Source organism: Peromyscus leucopus, chromosome 23 (assembly GCF_004664715.2).
Source record: "Peromyscus leucopus breed LL Stock chromosome 23, UCI_PerLeu_2.1, whole genome shotgun sequence".
In the NCBI taxonomy this organism is placed as follows: Eukaryota; Metazoa; Chordata; class Mammalia; order Rodentia; family Cricetidae; genus Peromyscus; species Peromyscus leucopus.
In genome coordinates, this window is record NC_051082.1 from 34708548 (window position 1) to 34734493 (window position 25946).

Consider the following 25946-nt stretch of genomic DNA (forward strand, 5'->3'; position numbering starts at 1 on the left):
TGCTGCCCCTAGGGAAGGAATTTTAGCAACAGGATCTAAGACCTTTCTAGCCTCCAAGGGCACCTCAACATATGTGGCATACAAATACTCAGACACACACACAAATGAGTTAAAAATACAAGCCAGGTGTGGTGGTGCATACCTTTAACACCAGCACTCAGGAGGCAGAGGCAGGTGGATCTCTGTGAGTTCGAGGCCAGCCTGGTCTACAGAGTGAGTTCTAGGACAGCTAGGGCTGTTACACAGAGAAACCCTGACTCACAAAACAAAACAAACAAACGTACAAACAAAAAAGATGCAGAGAAAAACAAGATTCCAGGGTCCCACAGCACCATGGCATGCCCAGCGTGCGCACATTCCTGGGCACCACACCTCACTCTCTTGCGGTCAGACACCTCCACAGAGGTAAGGGCTGCATCTCCCAGGTCGGTGGCACCTGCTGTCTGCCACAGGCACGAGGGCAGCTGGTGTGACTGCCCAAGTGTTAGGAAGATCCCCATGGAGGGAGTGGCCCCAGCGCATTTTCCTAAAGCTTTCTGGAAACGAGAAGGTGATAAACGCGGCGGGCATAGCTGCAGCAGTGTGGATCCCAGCAGAAGGCTGTGGCCAGAGAGCCGGAAGCATCATTAAACCATGAAGACAGTCCAAACTGGTGGTGGCTCACACCAGGCCCACTCTTCAAGATTTCCAATGTTATCTTCAGGCACAGCTACAGTGGAGTAGTTTCTAACGCGTTCGCTAGAAAGCCACAACTGTTTTGCTGTTTAAGGCACCAAAGAAAGAATCTTCCAGATGCCCGTCTCCTCCCCCGTTGGCTGTCTACCCCTCCTCCTAACTCTGCCTCCACCTGGCTCTCCCCACATTCCTCTTCTCGATGACTCTGGGAAGCTGTAGGAGGCAGGGGAGGTTAGGGGACCACAGGGCCAGTTTAAATTGAATTCGGCACGTTTAGTCCTAGCTGGCTGGGAGGCTGAGCCAGGAGCACTGGAAGTTCGAGGACTGCCTGGGGAACTTAGTGAAACCCTGTCTCCAAACAAGACTGCGGGAAGGGAGCAAGGACAGGCAGGAGAGTCCTGTCAGCCCCCGAGCGTGAGGCAGGTCTCTGCTGCCAGAGTCCTGCGCCCTGGCCAGGTAGGGCTCTGGGAATGACCTTTGGTTTTCTTGGCCTTGTACAAAAGTACAAAAAGACACCACCAACTCAGGCTCCTCTCTAGACCTTCAGTCTAGTAACAAACACTCAAAGCTGCACAAGGCGACCGCAGAGGAGGCCCGGGCTACTCGGAAGAGTGATCAATGCCCACTAGAGATGGCAGGTTGAAGGCCAGCTTCCACGTCTGCCCTTCCTTGACGCCTCATTGTAGTGCAAAGGAGGCCGCTTCGGGGTTCCTCTGGAGGCCCTGGGTGTTCTGTTATCTCTTTAACCAGAAGCTGGGGAGGGGTCATAACAACAGGATTCCAGAAACTAGACAGCAAGAGCTCAAATGCTGATTGATTTGATCACAAGTGCCCTAAGTTAGAGAGCGCCGAAAAGCACAATTCATCCAGCAGAACCCATCTGTCCAGGCCCTGGCAGGCATGGGGGCTGTGGGTGGAGCTTAGACTGGAGGTGAGTTCAGAGTCCAGTTAAGAACAGGGCTGAGGGCTGGAGGTGTGGCTGAGCACAGAAGGCCCTGAGTTCACCCCACCTCTCCCAGCAATAGACACACACACACACACACACACACACACACACACACACACACACACGCCCATTCCTTGGATAAGGTGGGGGGGGCTGCAAAGGAAGGGCTTTTTGGTTTGGTTTGGTTTTTTGAGACAGGGTTTCTCTGTGTAGTTTTGGTGCCTGTCCTGTAGCCCAGGCTGGCCTCGAACTCACAGAGATCCGCCTGCCTCTGCCTCCCGAGTGCTGGGATTAAAGGCGTGGGCGGCCGCTGCCAGCAGGAAGGCCTTTTCTGAAGGCAGTGGGATTAAGCAAACGTCTGCATGTTGAACAGTGAGGAAGTGGACAATCACTCACATTTCTTCAAAAATTATTTTTTCCTGTTTTAAGTACAACTATATTAAAACAAAATAAAACACCAATAATAACCTCTGGTTATATTAAAGGCCCTATGATCTCTAAGCAAATGCCTGGAGGTCAGACAGTCTGAGAAGTCATAAAATGTTTGTTGAAATAATAGAGTGCAGGAATGAATATCGCTTTGTATTCTGAGTGGAGGAGGGGCATGCAATGAAAACACACTAGTTCTGCAGTGAGATGCACAAGTACTTAAGGACGACATGCCAAGTGAGTAAGTATTAATTCTAGTGTCACACTTAATTCAAAGACCGGAAGCGGATCCTGGGTGAAGGCCAGGGTGGGCAGCTGGGGTTGGATGGCCCCACAGCGGAGGCCTCACGGACTGAAGGCAGTCCTGGAGGTGGTGGTCGTGACAGTGGGTGTGCAAAGAATAAACTAAAACACACTTGCGAATGGCGACGGTGTTGCTGTGGAGAAGGCTCGGAGGTTTAGAGCACCTTCTGCTCTCGCGCAGGGCCTGGGTTCGGTTCCCAGTATCTACCCTGCGGCTCACCACAGTCTGTAGCTCCAGTTCAAGGGATCTGATGCCTCTTCAGGCTCCCACAGGCTCCTTTATGCACTTACATACACTCATGCACACACACATAAAATAAATAAATAGTTTTTAAAAGAATGGCTAAGGTAATCAGTTTATTGCATATTTCACCATTTTTAAAGATTGGATAAACAACGTGACATTTGGATTTTAGAGCCTTTTGGGATTTCAGAATTCTAGGGTTGTGGCCACAGCCCAGTGCTTGCACAGGCTACCATCCTGATCTTGGAGTAACTCGAGGGTTTTCTGTGCCTCATTCTCCTCTGCCAAGTGAGGCTGTGACAAAACTCTTGGCATCAGGCCATACAGTGTTCCAACTGTTACTGCTTGCCTTTTTTTTTTTTTTTTTTTTTTTTTTTATTGACACAGTTTATCAAGAGCAACACCTGGGACGATTATCCACGCCAGTGCTGGGGTCCAGTAGGCACTCGCTGCAAGGACCTCTGAGGGTCAGCACTGGGTACCTGGCTGGCTGTCCTCATTGATGAGGATTGTCAGCAGCAGGAGGCAGGAAGCAGAGATCTCCGCTGCAGGAAGGAGTCTGTCCCATGGTCCTCTTTGCTACCCTGGTCACTCTTCTAGCATCTAGGACCCCCACTGTCCCTTCAGTCCCCTCTGCCTGCTTCTGCCCATCCCATCTCCCTCCTGTTCTCACTCCCTGGGGTACAACACTTCACAGTACAAAAGTTATTAATGAGCATTACAAGGATTTATGTCAACTGGTAAGCAAGTTTTCTAGCTCAATAGTTTCCTCTCCCAGGATCACATGAGGTCTATTTTGCCAGAGGGCTTTGCCCAAGGAGGTGTTGAGAGAGGGCAGGTGAACCCGTGGTAAGAGCCCAGTGCTCTTCAGGCACTGTTCTAAGTACTTTACACACATTACTTCGTTTAATCCCCATTCAAAATCTCCACTAGAAAGTGACTGTCAACTTACCGGGTCACACAGCAGGCAGCAGCTCCAGGACAGGCACACAGGAACACATCCTCGGTCTACCTCAGCCTCTACAGAGGACTGGACAGGCACACGGGAGCACATCCTCGGCCTACCTCAGCCTCTACAGAGGACTGGACAGGCACACAGGAACACATCCTCGGCCTACCTCAGCCTCTACAGAGGACTGGCTATCGACACAGGCAACCAGCGCAGACTCTGTGAAGTAGGCAGAGAGAGCCGTGGGACCTGTACGGCCCAGCGGGTCCCCTCCTACCTGCCTCTTCCGACATTTCTATCTGCCCTTTGAAACCTATTCGTCAGCACATTCTGACAAACCAAAAGGGCAGGCAGGCAAAGTAACTGTAGTTACATGTGTCGCTACAGGCCTCGGGAGTGCTCAGGTGAGATGAGAGGAAGAATTAGAACAAGGGCTGGGGAGATGGCTCAGAGGTTAGGAGCACCGGCTGCTCTTCCAGAGGACCTGAGTTCAATTCCCAGCAACCACATGGTGGCACACAACCATCTGTAATGAGATCTGGTGCCCTCTTCTGGCCTGCAGGGATAAGTGCAGACAGAACACTGTATACATAATAATTAATCTTTAAAAAAAATCTTAAAAAAAAAAAAAAAAGAAAAAGAAAAAGAATTGGAGCCAGGCTGCTGGTGGGAAGGCGGGAAGGCCAGAGCCATGAAGAGCGCTGGAGCAGGGGCGGTGACTTTAAAACGGAAAGTGCATACAGAGCATGTCCTGGACTCAGCCAGGCTCGCTGCACGTTTACCTGCACAGGACCTCCTGGTTCACGCTAGGACCACCTCACGTATCAGAAGGAGAACATCCCAACTGTGCTCTGTCATAGCACAGGAGGGCTGGGGGGTCTCACTGCTTTCCTCTTGATATGCGGACCGTGTCTAATGCAGGCAACGCAGTCCACTGGGGAACAACACGGAGGTCTGATCCCTTTCTCCAGTCCTCACAGTCTGTTAGCACTCCGCTCCTACTCTAGGTCTCTCCAGATCTCTCAACTCCTCCTGAGCAGCCACTGCTGTCTTCCAGGAGAAGCAGGTGAAAAGGAAACTGAGCACACGTGTTTCTCACTGAGATCACACAGATTCCCCGTAGGAATGCCAAACACACGTGCGTTCCGTTCTTATCAGACACAGACATGCACACACTGACAGTCCCAGCAGACGTATTACTTCATAACGTCGATTCCGGGGAGAGCAAGCGCCACATGCTTGTTTCAATGTCACTCTCGATGTCAAGTACAGCATATGACACCAGGGTCTATCCGTGCCATCTCTTTCCTTAGAGCATCCGCTAATGTACAATATTTACGCATAACCTACGGCCCTAACTCCTGGCTCTGCTCACATACCAGTGGCGTGTGTGGGGGATCTCACACACTGTCAACAGGATGCTCAGAAATGCATTCTAACTAATGAAATGGGGAATAAATCTTGGGAGCAACAATCCAAGCTTTGTTGTAGTTCACACAAAGATGTGCGATTGAGGAGAAGCATTGAACACGCAAGAGCACAGACAGGGTTGCTATGGTAACAACTCTTCAACTGCAGTGCATCTGCGCTATTACAACCAGGCGATGTCAACACTCATTTCCTTCTGACCATATTGAGGTCTCTGCAACGAGAAGTACTTACAGCTCACAGGATTTTCATTTTTACCAAGATTCTTCTGCCGCCTTTTCTAGAAATGATAATTGAGACACATGAAAGGATTCATTTTCTGTGCAGGCAGTCCTCAAATGTCGAAAGAAACATTACAAGCACACCGTCCGTCCAGACACGTTCGTCACTGCTCTCTGTGTGGGCATGAATGACAACATGGCCTCCCCCAGGACTAAGGAGAGAAATAAGTTTATACCAGATGTGCTTGTAAGAAATACCTGCTACCCTTAAGCAACAGCTCCATGTTTTATCTTTAAACTTAAATTTTACTACTAATTCCAAAATGTGCTCTGGAGTGCCTCCAGCTTCACTTACATCACCATTAATTAATAATAATAATTTAAAAGAAAAAGCCAGGTGGTAGTGGTGTACACCTTTAATCCCAGCACTCAGGAGGGAGAGACAGGAGGATCTCTGTGAGTTCGAGGCCAGCCTGGGCTACAGAATGCTGTGGGATGGTCTGTATGTCAAATTGTTCTGATTGGTCAATAAATAAAACACTGATTGGCCAGTGACCAGGCAGGAAGTAGGTGGCCAGGCAGGAAGTAGGTGGGACAAGGAGAGAGGAGAATTCTGGGAAGCAGAAGGCTGAGGCAGAGAGACACTGCGAGCCGCCACCATGATAAGCAGCATGTGAAGACGCCGGTAAGCCACCAGCCACGTGGCAAGATATAGGTTTATGGAAATGGATTAATTTAAGCTATAAGAACAGTTAGCAAGAAGCCTGCCACGGCCATACAGTTTGTATGCAATATAAGTCTCTGTGTTTATTTGGTTGGGTCTGAGGGACTGTGGGACTGGTGGGTGAGAGAGATTTGTCCTGACTGTGGGCCAGGCAGGAAAACTCTAGCTACAACAGAGAGCAAGATCCAGGACAGCAAGGACTACACAGAGAAAGCCGGTCTCGAAAAACAAAAACCAACAACGACCCGAACAAAGGAAACGGCTGTGCACTACTCTTCAGGTCTCCTGTGTAACAGTCCAAGCCGGTCCTCCATCAGCTTCCTGCAGAAGGTGCGCAGCCCTCAGGAACAGTGAGGTTCCCACTGTGGACCAAAGGAGGACACCAGCCATGGACGGACGAGATGCTTTCAGGTCAAGCAAACAAGAGTCTGACCCAGTTGAGGGCTGGACACAAAACATGTGCAGTGAACGACTCTCCTCAAGGGTCACCTCAGAGTGCACGGCCTTCAATACACCTAGAGAATCAAATGCAAGCTTCTCTCAGGACTAACTGAAATAAAATGTGCATGTGCAGACATAGATTCTTTTTATCATTTTTTTCTTTTTTTGGTTTTTCAAGACAGGGTTTCTCTGTGTATCTCTGGCTGTCCTGGAACTCACGCTAGACCAGGTGCCTCAGACTCACAGAGACCCACCTGCCTCCGCTCCCAGAGAGCCGGAATTAAAGGCATGCACCACCACCATCCTGCTTTTTTTTTTTTCTCTAATTTTCATGAAAACAATCCCCCCAATTTTATTTTTACAGGAATGTTGTCTAGGGCAGGAGAGCTGGCTCAGCAGTTATCTTGCTCTTGCAGAGCACCTGAGTTTGGTTCTCAGCACCCACTCAGTGTGCACCAGGCATACACACGGTGCACAGACACACATGCAGACAAAACACTCCTACATATCAACTCAATAAACGACAACAAAAACATGCGTATGTATATTACATCTATGCCTGGTATCCATGGAGGCCAGAAGAGGGCGTCAGACGCCTTGGACCTGGAGTAGTAGGTGGTTGTGAGTCATCATGTGGGTGCTGGGAACCAAACCTGGGTCCATGGCAAGAGCAGCCAGTGCTTTTAACTGCTGTGCCACCTCTCCAGCAGGGGACTCAGACATTTACAAGGACTCGTGCGAGGGGTGGCAGCTTGCTAAGTTCACCATGGGTCACTTTCACTGCTGCGGTGATTCATAAGATCAACATGACGTCACTAACACAGGAGAGGCCCCATGACCGAAAGTATTTGCATATGTTAAACTAGACTTTTGGTTCTTTGTTTGTTTTTGTCTTTTCAGGACAGGGTTTCTCTGTATAACAGCCCTGGCTTTCTTGGAACTCTCTTTGTAGACCAGGCTGGCCTCGAACTCAGAGATCTGCCTGCTTCTGCCTCCCGAGTGCTGGGATTAAAGGTTTGCATGACCATGCCGGGTTTGGACTTCGATTTTTCATAAATAAACCGGTTTACCTACTGGAACTCCGCGAGATCCACACCGTTGGGCTGGGTGGAAGGCAAGCAGCCCTGTGATAATGGCCCCGGCTCCGACGGGTCCTGCTTATTAACTCCTGGCAGTCCTCAGCTGCCGAGCAGTGCCCCGGCTCCCAGGCTCCCCATGTCTTCAGCTCTTCATCCGGCCTCTCGTTTAAGAACTGAGTATCGGAGAAAATCTGCAAAAAGCAATGAGCAGCAGGCTGGCCACTCAGATCGTCTGAGGGAATAAAGGCTCCATCGGTTAGTGTCCTAGCCAGGCTTTTCTGAGACTCGAATGTCAAAAGTGCTCTTCTGTCGTTAAAAGATAGCACGCAAAAGCTAGACAGATAATGTAGCAAGAGAGAAGGGACAGGATTTTTATAAAAATACACAGCACACCCTACTCTGTTAAATGGCAGACGGTAAGAGCGAGACTGCCGGACAATACTTGGAGGAGAGTCAAAGTAAAACCGTGGCAGACGACAGTCAAAGACCATCATTTTTGGCTTTGTCTCGTCTTTATTGATTATTTTGGAAATATCTTCCCCTGATAAGACAGTGTTCAGCTCATGATTTTCTGTTAAGAGGTCACATTTCTCCTTTGTTTCTGGGTTGGTAGGAGTCTGTCTGTTCGGTGACAAATCGCAAATCCGCTGCACCCCGTGTATACCCTTTGTTGGTTCTAAGGGGTGCTCTGGGGAGCCGAGGTGGGGGGCACAGGTGCTGGAGACAGCTGTTTCTGGGTTTCTGGGTAAATCCACCACCCCAGCTTTGGGGGACAAATCTCTCGGCTGCTTCTTCACTGGTGTTTCTGGGCCGCTTCCCGAGCCTGCTGCTTCTTCAGGAGCGGAAATCAGCTTAATGCACTGTTCCTCGCTATCAGGACGGGTCAGTCTCCGAGATCTGTCTTTCCTGGGTCTCTGTTCACACACAAACTCATGGGGTCCCTGGGGCCAACCACCCAAATATGGCTGACTCTCAGACTTTATCTCTAATTCTTCATCAAACAAACTAACTGTAAAAAAAGCCCAGCGATCACTTCTAACTCCGTGTTCCTCTCGTAACATTTCCTCCGACATTCTGGCTCCACTCTGACGACGACGTGGAGTTTTAGCAACCGTGTCCTGCGTGTCTCCGGCTGAGTTACGTCCACTTCTCACCTGGCTTCCCGACCTCCTGTCCGAGTAGCCATCCTTCACTACACAAGGACGATGCTGAGTGCTTGTGTCCCAGCAGGCAGACCCTTCACTTGGTACCGATGGTAAAGTTAGAAACAGGCCCTCCGCCTCTTCCTCTTCCTCCTCCTCGGGGAAGCAGTTCTTCGGTGTGTGGTCCACCTCAACTGCAGACACGACCTTTTGGAAACTGTTGGAGTTCTCCCTGTCTCTCCAGCTTTGCTCTTCAGAGCCATCTACACAATCCGCTGCTTCATTCTGTAGGCCGCCAGCAAAGGGATGCCCTGGTTCTCGGTTGGTCTCTTCAAAACCTTCCCCCTCGCTTTGAGACGGGCCCTGACCTCCTGGTGCAAGGTGACCTAGGGCTGCAGGGGAGTTCTCACGGAAACTGTTGTTCCTTTTCTTTCCTCTTCTGTTTCTCTTCTGTTTGGGTCTGTCAAACCGGTACCCACTCTTCTTCAAAACTCTCCCTCTGAAATATAAAGAGCAAGCAAAGTGCATGACTTAGTTTATGTACTATTAGCAGACTTTAAAATCTCACTGTGCAAAACTCAGTAGTACAAGAGTGCCTGTGTACTTTTTACTGTATTTACATCCACTTTTTTTTTTTCTGGCTCACATGTGATTGAGTTTATTGTAGAGAAAGGTAACAGAAATTGTTGTTGGATAAAGAAGAGTTGGACATAGAATGAATGGGGGCCTTCTATGCAAAGGCTTAGCAGCCCAGCCATGGATCTGCCCCGTTCTTTTGTACCTAAAGTCAATCTTCCCAGGCATTTCCATGTTGTAGATCCCTGGGCGTGTTGCATAGCTCTCCCGCTGGTGGGGGAGGCAAGGCTTCTTACAGTAGCATCATCGCTTTATGACTTCAGTCTGCCCACCGGTGGTGAGGATTCTGTTCAGGATCCTGTATGCACTGTCTGTGTTCTCCTTCTGAACCATCACAGTCCTGACAATGAACTTCAGAAGTTTAGCCGTGGCCTTGTATTCAAACCTTCATCCTCAGGATCTACAGATTTCAGCCTCAGCACTCCTTACAATGACTTTTAATGAGATCTTAAATCCACTCCTCTAAATATTAGTACACACTGAGGAAGCTAAAACCCACATGCACACACTCATCTCATAAGCCAACAACTTTATGAAAACCTAGTATTTATATTGAAGAAAATGTTCCATGTGTATAGAAAAATATCATATTTTGTGATGCTTTACATCTTAAAGGAATTAATGCACTTATTATAATCTTGTTTAGAACCTCAACAACAGTTTTCTTAGAATGAAACAGATTATATAATACTTTAGATTTGAAAGATAAGAAATGGCTAGAGTCGGGTGGCACGCCTTTAATCCCAGTATTTGGGAGGAAGAGCCTGGCGGATCTCTGTGAGTTCGAGGACAGACTGGTCTACAGAGTGAGTTCCAGGACAGACTCCAAAACTACACAAAGAAACCTTGTCTCAAACAAAAAACAAACAAACAAAATTACTGGAATAGCCTCAGTATGGCAGATTTTGTAGTGATTTTAATGACTGGGTTATTTAGACAATGGGGTTGACAATTAAGTTGTCCCATCACATTATATGTAGTACTTACTAATGAACACTCTGAGTCCAGGATTTGGTGATGTATTTGGACTTGTCTGGCAAGCGGCGACCCTAAGCCAGAGGCGATGCCACTACTATGTGAGGTGCTAGAAATGTGTGAAGGCATTTTTGGTGGTCATAGTGACTGACAATGTGTTATGACATATGGCATTGAAGCCAGTATGCTAACCATTCTATGATGCACAGTGACAAGATATCACTCCCAAGAGAGAAACAGAATTCTCATCACTCACACTAGAAGTGAAGAGGTTAGGCAGGACTCCTGGGCAGAGAGAGAGAAGAGATGGATCTAGATGCGGGAGATGTGCCAGAGGACACAGGAAAGGGAACAGGAGGTGCAAGATGGAAGAGAGGTAAAAAGCCACCAGGCAAAACAGATTAATAGAAGTGGGTTAATTTAATTATAAGAGCTACGGGATAAGCCTAAGCTATATGCCGAGCTTTCATAATTAATAATAAGTCTTCATGTCACTTTTTTGTGAGCTGGTGGTCCAAAGAAAAATCTGTTTACACATAGCTCTGCCGTAAGTGAAGACAATACTTGATACTGGGCATGTCCAACCTGTGGCCCATGGGCTGCAGGCATCTCAGAATAGTTATGAATGGAGCCCAACACAAAACTGTAAACTTCTGAAGAATGGATTAAGAAAATGTGGTACATATACACAATGAAGTACTACTCAGCAGAGAAAAACAATGACAGCATGAAATTTGCAGGCAAATGGATGGAACTAGAAAATATCATCCTGAGTGAGGTAACCCAAACCCAGAAGGACAAACATGGTATGTACTCACTCATAAGTGGATACTAGATATAACGCAAAGAACAATCAGACTGCAACCCACAGATCCAGGGAGGCTACATAGCAGGGGGGACACTAGGATGACTGTGGCTTATAATAAGTTTTGGTTACTCAATCACTGGGCAAGCCTCAATGAAACATTTCACTATTAGGATAAGAATTTGTGGGCTGGAGAGATGGCTCAGAGGTTAAGAGCACTGACTGCTCTTCCAGAGGTCCTGAGTTCAATTCCCAGCAACCACATGGTGGCTCACAACCATCTGTAATGAGATCTGGTGCCCTCTTCTGGCCTGCAGTCATGCATGCTGTATAAGTAAATAAATCTTTTAAAAAAAAAAAAAAAAAAAGGATAAGAATTTGCACTGGATCAAGCTGATAATAGAAAAAAATTAATATAATTTAAAAAACTGTAAACTTCCTCAAACTATTGTGAGATTTTTGAGTGTGTGATTTTATTTTCTGTAACTCAACTGCACAGTTCTCAACGATAAACTTTATAGATGACATCATGTCTCATGTCCGAAGGGTGACACTCCTGAAAGCTGATGCTAAGGACAGTATTTGGTCTTTTTTGATGATTTAGTGAACTTTCTAAGTTTTCCCATAAAGGCTAGTTTCCCTCTGCCACGGTGAATGGTTCGAGTCAGAGACAAGGCACCAATGAGTGCACAGAAAACCCACTAGAAGGAGAACAACAGAAATGGGTGATGGGACTGAAGAGACGGCTCATGGTTAAGGGCATTACACTCAGAGGGTCCAGGTTTGGTTCCCAGCACCCACATGGTGGCTCACAACCGGCTGTAACTCGTTTCAGGGGATCAAATGCCCTCTTCTGGCCTCTGAAGGCAGCAGGCATACATGTAATACATATATTGGATGCAGGCAACACACAAATACATGAAAAAATTAATTAAAGCCAGGTGGTGGTAGCACATCCCTTTAATCCCAGCACTCGGGAACAGAGCCAGGCGGATCTCTGAGTTCGAGGCCAGCCTGGGCTATAGAGCGAGTTCCAGGACAGGCACCAAAACTACACAGAGAAACACTGTCTCAAAAAAACCAAAACCAAACAAACCAAAAAAAGAAATATCACGACCATGGTAACTTTTTTTTTCCCCCAAGACATGGTTTCTCTGTATAACAGCTCTGGCTGTCCTGGAACTTGCTTTGTAGACTAGGCTGGCCCCAAACTCACTGAAACCACTTGCTTCTGCCTCCCAAGTTGAGATTAAAGGTGTGTGTCACCATGCCTGGCTACAGCAACTCTTATAAAGGGAAACATTTAATTGAGGAGACTTACAGTTCAGAGGTTTGCATGGTGGTGTGCAGGCAGACATGGTGCCAGAAAAGTAGCCCAGTAGCCTACATCTTCGGCTTGCAGGCAACAGGAAGTGGTCTCTGTGTCACACTGAGGGAAGCTTGAGTAAAAGAGACCTCAAAGCCCGCCCCCACAGTGACACACTTCCTCCAACAAGGCCACACCTGCTCCTACAAAGCCACGCCTCCTAATAGTGCCACTCCCTATGAGATTATGGGGCCAATTACATTCAAACTATCACAGCCTCCATAAGATTGGGCTGTAGGCAAGCATTCAGGGCATTTTCTTTTCTTTTCTTCCTTTCTTCCTTCCTTCCTTCTTTCCTTCTTTCTGTTTCTCTCCCTCCCTCCCTCCCTCCCTCCCTTCCTTTCTTTCTTATTATGTATACAGCATGTATGACTGCAGGCCAGAAGAGGGCACCAGATCTCATTACAGATGGCTGTGAGCCACCATGTGGTTGCTGGGAATTGAACTCAGGACCTCTGGAAGAGCAGTCAGTGCTCTTAACCTCTGAGCCCCCGAATTTTCTTAATTAGTGGTTGATGGTAGAGAGCCTAGCCCATTGTGGGTGGTGCCATCCATGGGCTGGTGGTCCTGGGTCCTATAAGAAAGCAGGCTGAGCAAACCATGGGGAGCAAGCCAGTGAGCAGCACCCGTCCTGGGCCTCTGCATCATCTCCTGCCTCCAGGTTCCTGCCCCGACTTCCTTTGAGGATGAACAGGATGTGGAAGTAAACCAAATACACCCTTTCCTCCCCAGGTTGCTTTGCCCATGGTATTTTATCACAGCAACAGTAACCCTAACTAAGACAATTGTTTTTAAAGAAAATAAATGGTAAATGGTAAGAGTCAGGTGTGGATGTAGTTGGTGGTGGAACACATGCCTGCATTCACAGGGTCCTGCGTAGGCTTTATTCTGAATAAACTGAGGACATGATCGATGATAATAACCCACCATGCCTGTAGAGAAACACCCACAGGACTCAGGGAAGAAGGCGGCTGCTCTAAAACAACAAGCAAACAAAACCCAACTCTAAACCTGGAACATCCGGCAACTTACTGAAGCGTTTTACTACGACATTATCAAAGGGGTCTGTAAGGATTGGAATTTGGATGAACACAGAATATGGTGCAAGGTATGTGAAAACCAAAGTGTGGTAGAGATGTGTACCAATTCTTCCTCGATGATGCTTTTGAGACAGTGACAGTGCATGCTCAGTAGCCCAGGCTAGCCTCAAATTCTCAGCAATAATCCTTTCCTCAGCACCCCAGGTGCTGGGTTTAGAGGTGTGAGCTACCACACCCCGAATCCACTGATGCTCTTTGGAGTTACTGTCCTTTTTCTAGTGGGCCAGGTCTTCTGGAAACACCCCTAAACCAGCAACCCTGTGAGGGTTCTGTGAGATAAGAGCTGTGGTGGCGGTGGTGCTAATTTCCATTGGAATGCGTTCGCCCTGATGTAGCTGATCAGTAGATGCACTTCCATCAGGAACATAGATCTATACAGTGTAAGAGGCTCATCAGAGCTGTGTCAAGGCTTGTTAAACCTGATCTCATTTGTGCTGATTCACTTAAGGATGAATGGCCCTGTTAGGAAAGAAAAGCATCACTAAGTAAGAGTGAGTCATAAGCAGGAAGTCGGAAGAGCTAAAGGCAAGGACTGAAGCCTTGAAAGGAAGGAAGAACAAGAAATAAGCAAGGGAAACACATCTGTGATGAGTAAGACTAGATGATGGCTCAGAACCCAAGCCCGTGGGCAGGAGCACAATGTACTTCTCAAGAATCGGGAGGGGTGTTTCTCAGAGGCGAGCTAACCTGATCAAGGGAACTTGACCAGGACACTAAGGTAAGAGCATCCAGATGGTGAGGCCCTAACTGACCATGGAGAAAAGCAGGGGAAGGGAGAGCGAATGCAAAGGCATGGCAAGTCATGATTCCACGAGAAAGAGTGACTGGGGAGAGGGCAGACACGCCATCTCCTCCTGCAGAACCCTACGTGCCCGCACCTCCAGTGGGTGCACCCTTTCCAACCGGAGACCAAAGAGCGTGCAGTTAGAAAAACTTCCCCTTCCTGTGAGTTTCTCCCTGCTGTGAGCACCAGCCCTCTCCCCTCCTGCCATGGCCCCAAAACGACAATCTGCACTCCTGCCTCAGCCCAAGAAACCCAAATCGGCTTCTGCCGGAAGCTGGAGGACAAGTCAGCCTCTCCCGGCCTGCAAAGGGAGGAGAAGAACAGAAGAAGCAAATGAACACAGGGGTGAAGTACACATGAAATACTTAATCACGAGCCAGTGAGAACATTTTGAAAGTAGAACAAAAATGTAACAAATTCGCCAACCTTTTTTTTCAGAAGAGGTCAGATTTGACCGCCAAGATCCCAAAATGTTGGGCAACAACATTTGCCAACAATCCACAGTATCTACACTGCTTGGGGAGGAAGAGACTCTGCATTACTTGACCAGAGCTGAAGTGACAGAATTGGAAGACATTAAATCAGGTTACAGAATAGATTTTTATTTCGATGGAAAGCCTTACTTTGAAAATAACATTCTCTCCAAAGAATTTCATCTGAATGAGAGTGGGGACCCATCTTCAAAGTCCACTGAAACCAAATGGAAGTCTGGAAAGGATTTGACAAAACACTCAAGTCAAATGCAAAACAGGGCCGCAGGAGGAGGCAGCATGAAGAGCTGGAGAGCTGCTTCACCAGTTCACTGACCACTGCGATGCAGGTGCAGACGAGCTAGGTCAGCAGAGACGATATCTGGCCAGCCCTGCTGCAGTACTATTTGGGTCCTGATATGGATGTTGAAGAAGGAGAGGTAGATGATGATGAAGAAGAAGAGGAGGAGGAAGGCTCGGAAGATATTGATAAGGGGATGAAGATGAAGGTGAAGATGATGATGATGATGATGAAGGGGAGGAAGGAGAGGAGGACATGGGAGGGGATGACTAGCTTGGACAAAACCCTCTTTTTTGTTTATTTTTTAATTTTCTTTTCTTTTCTTTTTTTTTTTTTTAAAGATTTATTTTATTTTGTATACAGAGTTCTGCCTGCGTGTCAGATCTCATTACAGATGGTTGTGAGCCACCATGTGGGTGCTGGGAATTGAACTCAGGACCTCTGGAAGAGCAGCTGGTGCTCTTAACCGCTGAGCCATCTCTCCAGCCCCTAATTTTCTTTTCTTTTTTGGTTTCTCCAGCCCCTGGGAGCAAGGGGCAGTCATTTTCCTCTCCTCCCTAACCCTCTCGGGCTCAGTCGCCCTGTGTCTGAGGTCTCTTCTCAACAACATGATTCTCAGCCTATCTGGGGGGAAGCAGCTTGAGCAAAATACGACAGAAAAAGAATCTCCACTGTTCTCTCCTAATTCATTTTTATCCTTCCTCGTCTGTGTATTTAACACCACCACCGTGCTCTGTGGGAAGAAGAAAAGCCCTCTGACCCTGTGGCTCTGCTGGAGGCTGGAGGGTGCCAGGCCCTTATGTAGAAATGCATAGAATTCTAGCTTTGTTTCCTTTCTGCGTATACTGGGCTCAGAGATTACATTGTGTCTCTATGTGAAATACAAACAGTTAGCATTAAAAAAGAAAAAGAAACACTCTTCCAGTTTTGTAGAATGACTACAGTTGGGATAGCCCAGGTCAGCCTGGGCACTGGCTCAGTAATCTGCTAGCAGACAGGATCTGCTTTATAAAATGGGGGTAATGTTTCCTTCTTGCGGAATGGCTATGCAGACTTATTAAATGTGCCTTAAATGTGTCTTAAATGACATCCATTTAGCTGACAGGACATACGACTGAATCTTTCCTCCTCTTCTATATGACACTGACAGACATCAATGGCACATCGAATGTTCCCAGCTAGATGGCTGCTCTCTGTTATAACTTTTAGCTCCTAGTGTTTAGAACTGTGTGTTTACAAGAAGTCAATGAGTTTACCCCCAAATCTGTCTACAGCAGTCATAACTGATAGGATAATGATGTGTTTTATCTCACTAAAGATGAGGTGTTAAAGCAGTTGTTAAATTAGTTGTGGACAGGATCACTACAAAATTTGTTTCAGGGGTTGGGGATTTAGCTTACTGGTAGAGTGCTTGTCCAGCAAGCGCAAGGCCCTGGGTTCGGTCCTCAGCTCCGAAAAAAAAATTGTTACAAAAGTCATAAAACCCTGTTTTCACACTCTCATAGTGCCTTGAAAATGCCTGTGGGTTCATCTTCCTTTTTTAAAATCAAAATAACTAGAAATTCTTGGCAATGCATTGCAGGCAGGCATGGCTTAAACGTGAAAAGGGAAAACAGAATCACACACAAAGGTTGAGAAAACGCAGGAGAAAGACGGAGAGTCAGCATTTTTCTCCTAACACTTTTAACTGTGCTTGTAATGGACAAGGATTTTTTTTTTGTTTTTTTGTTTTTCGAGACAGGGTTTCTCTGTGTAGCTTTGCGCCTTTCCTGGAACTCACTCTGTAGCCCAGGCTGGCCTCGAACTCACAGAGATCCACCTGCCTCTGCCTCCCGAGTGCTGGGATTAAAGGCGTGCGCCACCACTGCCCAGCGGACAAGGCTTTTCATGGGGGAAAAAAATCAACTGAGTTTCTGGTCGATAAAATGAGGCTATTTTGCCTTAAGGTGAAAAAAAAAAAAAGATTACTGAAAAGAGAGCCAGAATCGTGGCCTGTAATAGAGCACTTGCCTAGCATTCACATACAATGTTTACAGTCATTTGGACATCATTTCATAAGAACTCCTCCTCACTCTATTGCTTTTCCTACAGTGGTTGGGACCTAACCCAAAGCCTGATACATGTCAGTCAGTGCTTGGTAATATCATCATCCCTGAATTCTTATACTAATTTTTTCAGTGAACTAAATGGAAAGGAAGAAAAAAATGTCATTCTGGGGGATGGCATAACTATCTGAGTATACAAGCTTCAAAGTCGAATAGCATTAGTAAGATAGTTTGGCAAATGTTATAAGCTGGGAAAGCAACATTCCAGGACACCATATGGAGGAGTGACAAACCCCAAAATGCCACACACACACACCCAGCAGCAATTGGTAAGGCCTGTCAGAACCAGAGGCTGCAGGACTCCAAAAACAAGTCAGAACGCTACAAGAACTGGTAGTTACTCAAGAAAAACCCAGAACATCTCAGTAAGAGGGCTTCGTGTTGTTCCTAGCTCACTGGAGCCCCATTAATGCTGCTTGTGTTGGCGTTGGTCCCCAAAACAACAGAGAACATCTCAGCGTGAGCGCAAGAGGCAGCAGAAAGACCTTATTCTCGATAATTACGGTTGTTTCAGCCTCTCTGGGTCCATCCATTGCCTCCTTTTGCTGTTGTTTTGAGATAGGGTCTCACTGTGTTGCCTTGGCTGGCCTAGAACTCGCTCTGTAGACCAGGCTGACTTGGAACTCACAGAGATCTGCCGGCCTCTGCCTCCCCATCCAGGATTAAAGGAGTGCGCCACCACACATGGCTGGCTGGCTTCCATTAGGACTAGCTTGAAACTCTCTCTTGAGGACAGGGCAAGAGGCATTTGCTGAACACACCACAACACACACATTGGGCAGCTGGGGTAACTGTGGGGCAGACAGTCAGCAAGCTGCAAAGCTCGTAAAGAAGGGTAGGGGTGAGGGCTGGAGCGGCTCCGGGCTGCTTCTGGGAATGCCCAAGGCCAAAGCTATGGCACTGACGCACTGAGCAGTCCCTAAGCTCCCACTTGGGGCTGACAGACTGCTCCAGCAGGAAGCGAAGCCTGGGCAGAGCTGAGAAGAGCTCTGTGTGGACACAGGGCCTTGCAGCACAGGTGGCGTTTGACTTGTCATGGCTGTTGTCTTAATACATTTAGCAACTAGCTGGGGCTAGAGCTCAGGGACAAAATGCCCACCAGCATGCTGGAGGACCAGAGTCAAGCTGCAGACAACCCTGTAAGCCTAGGACTGTGAAGGAGAAGCTGAAGGACTGGGGTTCGGGGTCATCCTCAGTCACACAGCAAGTTCATGGCCAGTCTGAGACACATGAAACTCTACCTCGAAATAAATTAATGATAAACCTAGCAATTGTACTTCTAGACCTTTCTGAACATACGATTCAGAAGTATCCTGTTCTCAAGCTATAAAAAATGTCCAAAAGTAGACGACCTAAAAACTGTAACACTGCCTATGCTTAAATTTTTGTTACTTCTAGCTTGGGGGGGGGGGGGCGGCGGCGGCGGCGGCGGCGGCACACGCCTTTAATCCCAGCACTTGGGAGTCAGAGGCAGGCGGATCTCTGTGAGTTCGAGGCCAGCCTGGGCTACAGAGTGAGATCTAGGACAGGCACCAAAACTACACGGAGAAACCCTGTCTCAAAAAAACAAAACACACACAAAAAAACGTATTATTTCTAATTTCTAAGGCCCACCATTGGTGCAAAAGAAAGCAACGGTAAAAAGAAAATGCATCTGACAGTTCTTATTTATTGACTTACAGTTCCAAACTTACGCAAGTCCTTTAACCATATCCACACCCAGCCCTCTTACTCGCTGGGAACTTGCTGATATTCCCGGGTCTTTTTGATGTCCGTGAGGCTGTCTTCAATGGACTGTCACTTTAAATGTATCACCACTGTTGTACTATAAAGAGAGAGACTGTCTGGCTGCTTCCAGTAGCTCCATGTAGGTTTTTGTTGTTGTTGTTGTTTATCTGCATTCAGTGTTTATCATCAACTGTACGGATGACATGGCGACCACTGCCGCCTGACAAAGTTCCAGCATCACGACATTGCGGATCACAATCCTCCAGCACCTTTTTACTTTCATTTTGAATGATTCTCACTATGTGTTAGGGGAGTTCCCTTATGCCTTTTCTTCTGAGAAATTTTGTGTGGGCTTTGGTGAAGGTGAAAATGTAGAATACAACGGCAGTCTCCTTAAACTAACAATTCTTTGGAAAAAATCTCCACTACCGTGGAACCATATAGCATGATAAATCTTCTTACTCCCCACACAAGAATCCCCATTGTGCCCCCCTGATTACACCAAGAATAAAGAAGTTAAAGATTTACTAACTGGGCACAGCTGGTCCCAGCATGAAAAACACACAATCACGAGAAACAATGGACCCAGATCCAAAGCCTGAGGCCATATTCAGGGCAAGAGTTCATTTAAGAGGTGCCCAGGATTGGTGGCTTACTGGATTAATGTCAATCAGGCCTGCCCCACGGGGAGCAGATTTTGTTAGGAAATTAGACTGCCTTGCTCCCCCTCTGCCATATACAGGAGCATAGACTGAAGGGCTCAGAATGGTATGGTATAGTGGAAACAGAATAAGGGGTCAGGACCTTCCCTTTTGGGAGCGTATGAGGGCAACAGGTCCTAAGACTAAGGCACAAAGGAATGCAATCAGGAAACAGCTCAGTGCATGCTGCTGTCCATGTTGTGTTACATGTTACAAACACTACGTCATGCCTCTTGAAGAGTGGAAATCGCTCTTACAGGTCTGTTTTTCAGGACTCCTCCTGACGAGGGCTGAGACTGTGCAGGAGGAGTTCAAGAGGGCACCTGGTGGGGTCACTGAACCTCGCATAACTGTAGGCACTTAGATTCTTGTTCAACTTCTTGTTTTCTGCTTCATGAAAAATACTGTAATGAGGCTGATGGCCGCTTTCATCCTGGAATCATTAAGTATGATTTCAAAATTCCTTGTGGTTAAACTATAATGCAATTATAGAGTCTATAAGGTGTAGGCTATTTTCAATAAACGGGCAGCCACCTCGATTCACCCTCAGGTTGTATTGTCTCCTTCCCTCACTGATTCCACACCTCCTCTTTGGGACCTGAACCCCACTGGAGCTGGACTCCAACAATCAACTATTTTCACACTTTTTTTCTTTTTTGTTTTTGTTTTTGTTTTTTTGAGACAGGGTTTCTCTAAGAAATGTTCCACATCCTTAGTCATCAGACAAATACAAATCAAAACTATTTTGGGATCTTATACCTGTCAGAATGGCTAAGACCCATAAAAGAAATAACAGCTCATGGTGGTGAGGTTGTGGAATAAGGGGAACAGTCATCCACTGCTGGAGGGAGTGCAAACTTGTGCAGCCACGACAGAATCAGTGTGGTGGTTCCTCAGCTAGATGGCAATCAATCTACCTCAAGACCCAGACATATCACTCTTGGGCATATACCCAAAGGACGCTTCATCCTACCAGAGACACATGCTCATCCATGTTCACTGCTGCTCTATTCATAACAGCCAAAACTGGAAACAACCGAGATGTCCCTCAACAGGAGAATGGATAAAGAAAATGCAGGACATTTTTACACAATGGAGTACTACTCAGTCATTCAAAACATGAAATCATGAAATTTACAGGTAAATAGAAGAAACTAGAAGAAAACCACCCTGAGTGAGGTAACCTAGATCCCTCTTCCATATTATTTAAACTGTTGGTAGAGAACTTACACACAGGTTGGTGTGTTAAAGATACAGCAGGCCAACAGCTCTTCCATAGCACGCTCCTGGGGTGTTTGGTCATCTTGTTCACGTGTCAATCACACCTGACTGACTTCTTCCAGTCCCCAGCAATGCTCAGATGGAACATCTCCATTTGCAGAAGCTGCTCAGTACACTGCTGTTTTTATTTTCTCCTCTCATGGCACAGGTGGAGCATCTCCATTTGCAGAAGCTGCTCAGTACACTGCTGTTTTTATTTTCTCCTCTCATGGCACAGATGGAGCAACACAGCTTTAAGCCACGCTTCAGAATACATCTGGGTTTGTTGTTGTTGTTTGGTTGGCTCTTTTTGAGACAACTCTGTGTAGCCCTGGGTGTCCTGGAACTCACTCTGTAGACCAGGCTGGTCTCAAACTCAGAAACCTGCCTGCCCCTGCCTCCCGAGTGCTGGGATTAGAGGCGTGCGCCACCATCACCCGGCCATACATCTGGTTTGTATTTTCTTTTCCTGTTAGCAGATGTGGCCGTTTGTTTCATACGAAGACCCTAGCACATACATACCAGGGAAGTGATCTTGAAACCGACGTCTGTGCTGGGCCAGCTAACTTCTTGGATCTGGCCAGTAGCTTTACGTATCCTGTAAGTTCAAAGGCTGAAGTCACTGGCCATGGAAATCAGACAGTGTCATTTTCTGTAGGCTTTTTTCCTTTCCTTTTCTTTTTTTTTGCAGAGGTGTTCCACACGTGTTTCCTGGTCATCCGGTGCTCCAGCGTTGACTTCTTCTTGTCTCCGTGTACTTTATGAAGGCACACATGTGGAGCTGTGGGGTGCTGCTGCTGCTGCTGCTGCTGCTGCTGCTGCTGCAATTTTGGTATTAGAGATTGCCCCTAGGACTGCTGAGCTACACACACACAGCAAGTTGGCTTCCAATTGTAGACAAATTAAAAGCACCCCTGTGAATGGCATGTTCATGGCCTAACTCCTGGCTGGAAACACCACAGCACCCTGAAAGCTCAGTGTGTTTACTGTAGGGTTGAACAGAGAATCAGAGTTACTGCATTCAGCTGGGCAAGCAGCGGAACTTACTACTACAGTTAAACAATGAGCCAGGTTTGTCTAATTCAGCAGGGGAAGTCTCTGTAGGGGTGCAGTCTTTAGGCAGTTGACATCCAGGAGAAAAAAACTAGTTGGACCTTTTCTTCTTTCTTTCTTTTTCTTTTCTTTTTTCTTTCTTTCTTTTTTTTTTTTTTTGGTTTGTTTGTTTTTGTTTTTGTGTAGACTTGGCTCTACTAGAACTCAATCTGTAGACCAGGCTGGCTTGAACTCACAGATATTCACCTGCCTCTACCTCCCGAGTGCTGGGATTAAAGGTGTGCTCCACCCACGGCCCGGCCCATGATGCTATTTTTTTTTTTTATAGATATCGATGCTGAACGTTGTTGCTTCTGTTTGGTAGTATGTGGCAGGCTACAGAACTGGGCTGTTAGCACTAACAGTAACTCTGATTCTCTGTTCAACCCTACAGTAAACACACTGAGCTTTCAGGGTGCTGTGGTGTTTCCAGCCAGGAGTCTGCACAACTTGATCGCAGCTGTCTGTCTGTCTGTCCATCTTTTCTTTATTCCCACACCACCCTAGTCAGCGCAGCACAATGCAAAGGTCATGACTTGGGCAGCAGCTTGTGAAAGCCCCGCTGCACCTGTGGCCTCAGGAGAACAGCGGTCCCCTGCTCTGACAGCGACGGGAGGAAGGGGCCCGGTACTGTCACTACACTCAGCCAGGTATGACCTTGGCTCACCGCAGCTGGCCACTTGCCATCTAGTGTCCTCTCTCTCTCCCCTTGCTCAAGTTTTAGTGTGAGTCTCCACAATATTCTCTTGCCTTTAGTTCTTACCCTAGAATAATTATCGATGCTACCATCTTGTTCATTTCCTAAGGACCCACTCCCATTTTCAACACATCTGTATTAAGTTTTCACACAGTGTTTACCCCAATACTGTCCCTGTCATTTCTGCATTCAACACTTGCTTGAGGCTTGTACCTTTAAGTGGATAAAGCATCAAGTGGCTCAAAAGCGATCAGATTCTTGGCAACATTTGCCACAACAGTTTGTGCCTCCTCTGTGACTGTCCCTTCCTTTCCCTTTCAAGGTCTCCTAGCTCCTAGCCCCAGAAATGGATAAACTGAATTCTCTTGTTCTCTAAAGACACTGACTTAGGCAATCCCTCTGGCTTTCCCATGTAATCACTCTGCCCAGCTGTGACCTTCAGGACCTCAGCCCTACCACCAATATGTCTGACCACAACATCAACCAAGTCCATTTGCCCCCGACACTTTTGTTCCAGTTGCCGTTAGAACTGGGAGACATAGAAATACATCTATTAATCATTAACATTACAAGTATGAAGCCATCCTCTATTCCGGACCCATGAAAGGTTAAAGGTGTAATTCTTACCTTCGGCCGGTGAGAGGGGCACTATTCACTCATATCAGCTACTGTCATCTCAGCCCTCTGAGACTCCACTTGCTCCAGCCAAGAATTAGGAGGGAAATATATATATAATTTTTAGATATATAAAGGAGTCAGGAACAGCAGTGGATACTCAAGAATATAAGCATCCAGACATCAAAGAACTACCATGTGGTCCTGACCTGTAAGAATACTGAAATACCGGGGCTAGAGAGACGGCTCAGCGGTTAGAGCACTGGCCGCTCTTCCAGAGGACACAGATTCCGTTCCCAGCACCCACATGGTAGGTAGCTCACGACTGTCTGTAACTCCAGTTTCAGGGGGATTTGATGCTCCCACACAGACAGACATGCAGGCAAAACATCAATGCACATAAAATAAAATAAATCACTAGAAGAAAGAAAAGAAGGAAGGAAGGAAGAAAAAGCTGGGAAGTAGTGGCACACTCCTTTAATCCCAGCACTAAGAAGGCAGAGGCAGGTGGATCTCTGAGTTTGAGGTCAGCCTGGGCTACAGAGTGAGTTCCAGGACAGCCAGGGCTACACAGGGAAAACTTGTCTTGAAAAACCAAAAACCAAACAAAACCCCCCAAAAAAACAAAACACAACAAAAAACGACCCCAAATTGAAATACTTATCATTAGGCAGATGGAGCCTCCTCTTTTCTAATCACGTAGCCCAGTCCTTCAGAATTTCTATGGACCGGACCCTTCAACTAACAGAGTAAAGACTGGGATTCCTTTTCTACTATAGTCACCAAGCTGCAATGCAGCTTGAGAGTTTTTCTCCGGGTCCTGCCAAGCCCTCGCAGTCCTGCAGCCCACTTATAATCACTCAGAAGCTTTATTACTTATAGACTGTATGGCCATGGCAGGCTTCTTGCTATCTAGTTCTTATATCTTAAATTAATTAATCTATAATTAACCCATTTCTATTAATCTATAAGTTGCCACATGGCTTGTGGCTTACCGGTATCTTGACATCTATTTCTCATGGCAGCGGCAGCTGGTAGCGTCTCCTGACTCAGCCTTCCACTTCCCAGCATTCTCCTCTCTTTGTACCGCCTATATTTACTTCCTGCCTGGCTACTGGCCAATCAGCGTTTTATTTATCCATCAATCATCCCCAGCACTGCACCCTGACTGGTTAATATTCACGCCATCCCTCACAACCCCTCCAGAGCATGCTTCTCGAGCCATGCCTCTGTCCCTGAGAGTTCCTATGGCTAGCCTGCACTCTTCCTCTCACCGAGACCTGCGGAGACCAGTGGGTCTTGGCAGGAACAGAGCTGCCCTCTAACCCAAATATAAACCCCAAAGCACGGACATCTCAAAGGTGCTGATGGCAATTGAGGTTCACGGTGTCAGCCCACCAGGAGGAAACTCTCTGGTGGGTCCATCTTGGACATGTCTTTGGCTTCTGCTGTGCCTTTACTTGTTTGCCGCTGCCGCTCTTTCTCTGGCATCTGGCATGGGTAAGTGGGTGTGCGGAGAGCCTCACTGCCTGTAATGTAGTGTTTATCTCATGGAAACATCCCATTCGACTGGTATTTTTACTTGTGGATTATTATGAAGAGGATTTCTTCCTAAGCGGTACTATCTAATTGATAATAATAATAATGTTAGTTTATACAGAGTTTTGATGAATAAAAATAATTACAAGGAAGCGTCTCACAGCTAGAACACATAAGTTTCCATTGAAGAGCCATCAATTGTGGCTTAGGCTAATGACTAAGAAAAACAGTTGAGTCCCAGTAGCCCAGCTAGCTTAAATTCTTTTAACCTTAATGTTGGAAGATGTGTTCACAGGTTTTGGGGTGCAACACAGTTGAAACAAAGCTTTGAAAATAACTTAAAGTTAGACTAAGATGTTTTCATCAAATAGCTTTGAGGTAAAAAACCCAAGAAGATAATCTAAAGTTTTAGAAAGGCACATAGTTGAATGTGGAACTTTTTCAGATCAGGGAACAAGAACAAAATAGCCCAATTATTCCTAGCTGACACACTTTTCTTGCTAGCATTGGTTGATGACCAAAGGTGATAATTAATTCCTCATACCCATTTCTGCCTTCAACCTCCTCATACAAAAAAACTATTAATGAGTGGGTACGTACCCTAAAGATCCAAAGTAGAGCTGATTTTCATATATAAAAGTTTAGGTTTGTGATTCCTTTAAGATTCCTTATAAGATTACCTTTTAAGATAAGTAATAAAATATTTGGCCCTTTCTTTGTAACTGCAAAATGGAGCCTGCTAGTAAAGTCCTGATGAGATGAATACCTTGCTTGCCCACACAGTTAATCTATAACAAGTTGCTTGGGTATGAATGTATGTGGGTTCTTGGGATAATCTGTTTTTCACCAGTAATACTTAAAATGTTTAATCAGGGGTTGGGGATTTAGCTCAGTCACAGAGCACTTGCAAGGCCCTGGGTTCAGTCCTCAGCCCTGAAGGGGGAAAAAAAAAAAGACAAAATAACAAAAAAGACCAAAATGTTGAATCATGTAAGGGATCTGGAAAACATGCTTTTTTTACTGTTTGTTTTCACTGTAATCATTCACTTGCAAAACAGAATGTAACCACACTGTAATTTTTATGTTGCCTGAAAGATTTTGCTGGGGTATATAAGCTGTAAGGGAAAGAACAGAGACAGAGCTGGAGAGAGTGAAAATGGGTTAGAAGGAAAGCATCAAGAATGAGAGTTA

At 46.5% G+C, this 25946-nt stretch overlaps 1 protein-coding gene and 2 pseudogenes across 4 annotated transcripts in view; 1 reads left to right on the top strand and 2 right to left on the bottom strand.

The window, feature by feature from the left end:
* Window positions 1-6091: 6091 nt before the first annotated feature.
* N4bp2l2 (NEDD4 binding protein 2 like 2) overlaps window positions 6092-25946 on the bottom strand; it is a 67252-nt gene continuing 47397 nt past the window's right edge. For 3 of the 4 annotated variants that reach the window (XM_028878102.2, XM_028878099.2, XM_028878100.2), the window contains 2 exons: window positions 7435-9080; window positions 6092-6434 (listed from right to left, as the gene is read on the bottom strand). In XM_028878102.2, the coding sequence (XP_028733935.1) occupies window positions 6196-6434; window positions 7435-9080 (1885 nt within the window). In that variant the 3' untranslated portion in view covers window positions 6092-6195. Of the gene's footprint in view, window positions 6435-7430; window positions 9081-25946 lie in introns of all 4 variants that reach the window. The other variant, XM_028878103.2, reaches the window with a different exon arrangement.
* Window positions 9087-10788, bottom strand: LOC114699113 (annotated as a pseudogene).
* LOC114699164 lies at window positions 13906-15349 on the top strand (annotated as a pseudogene).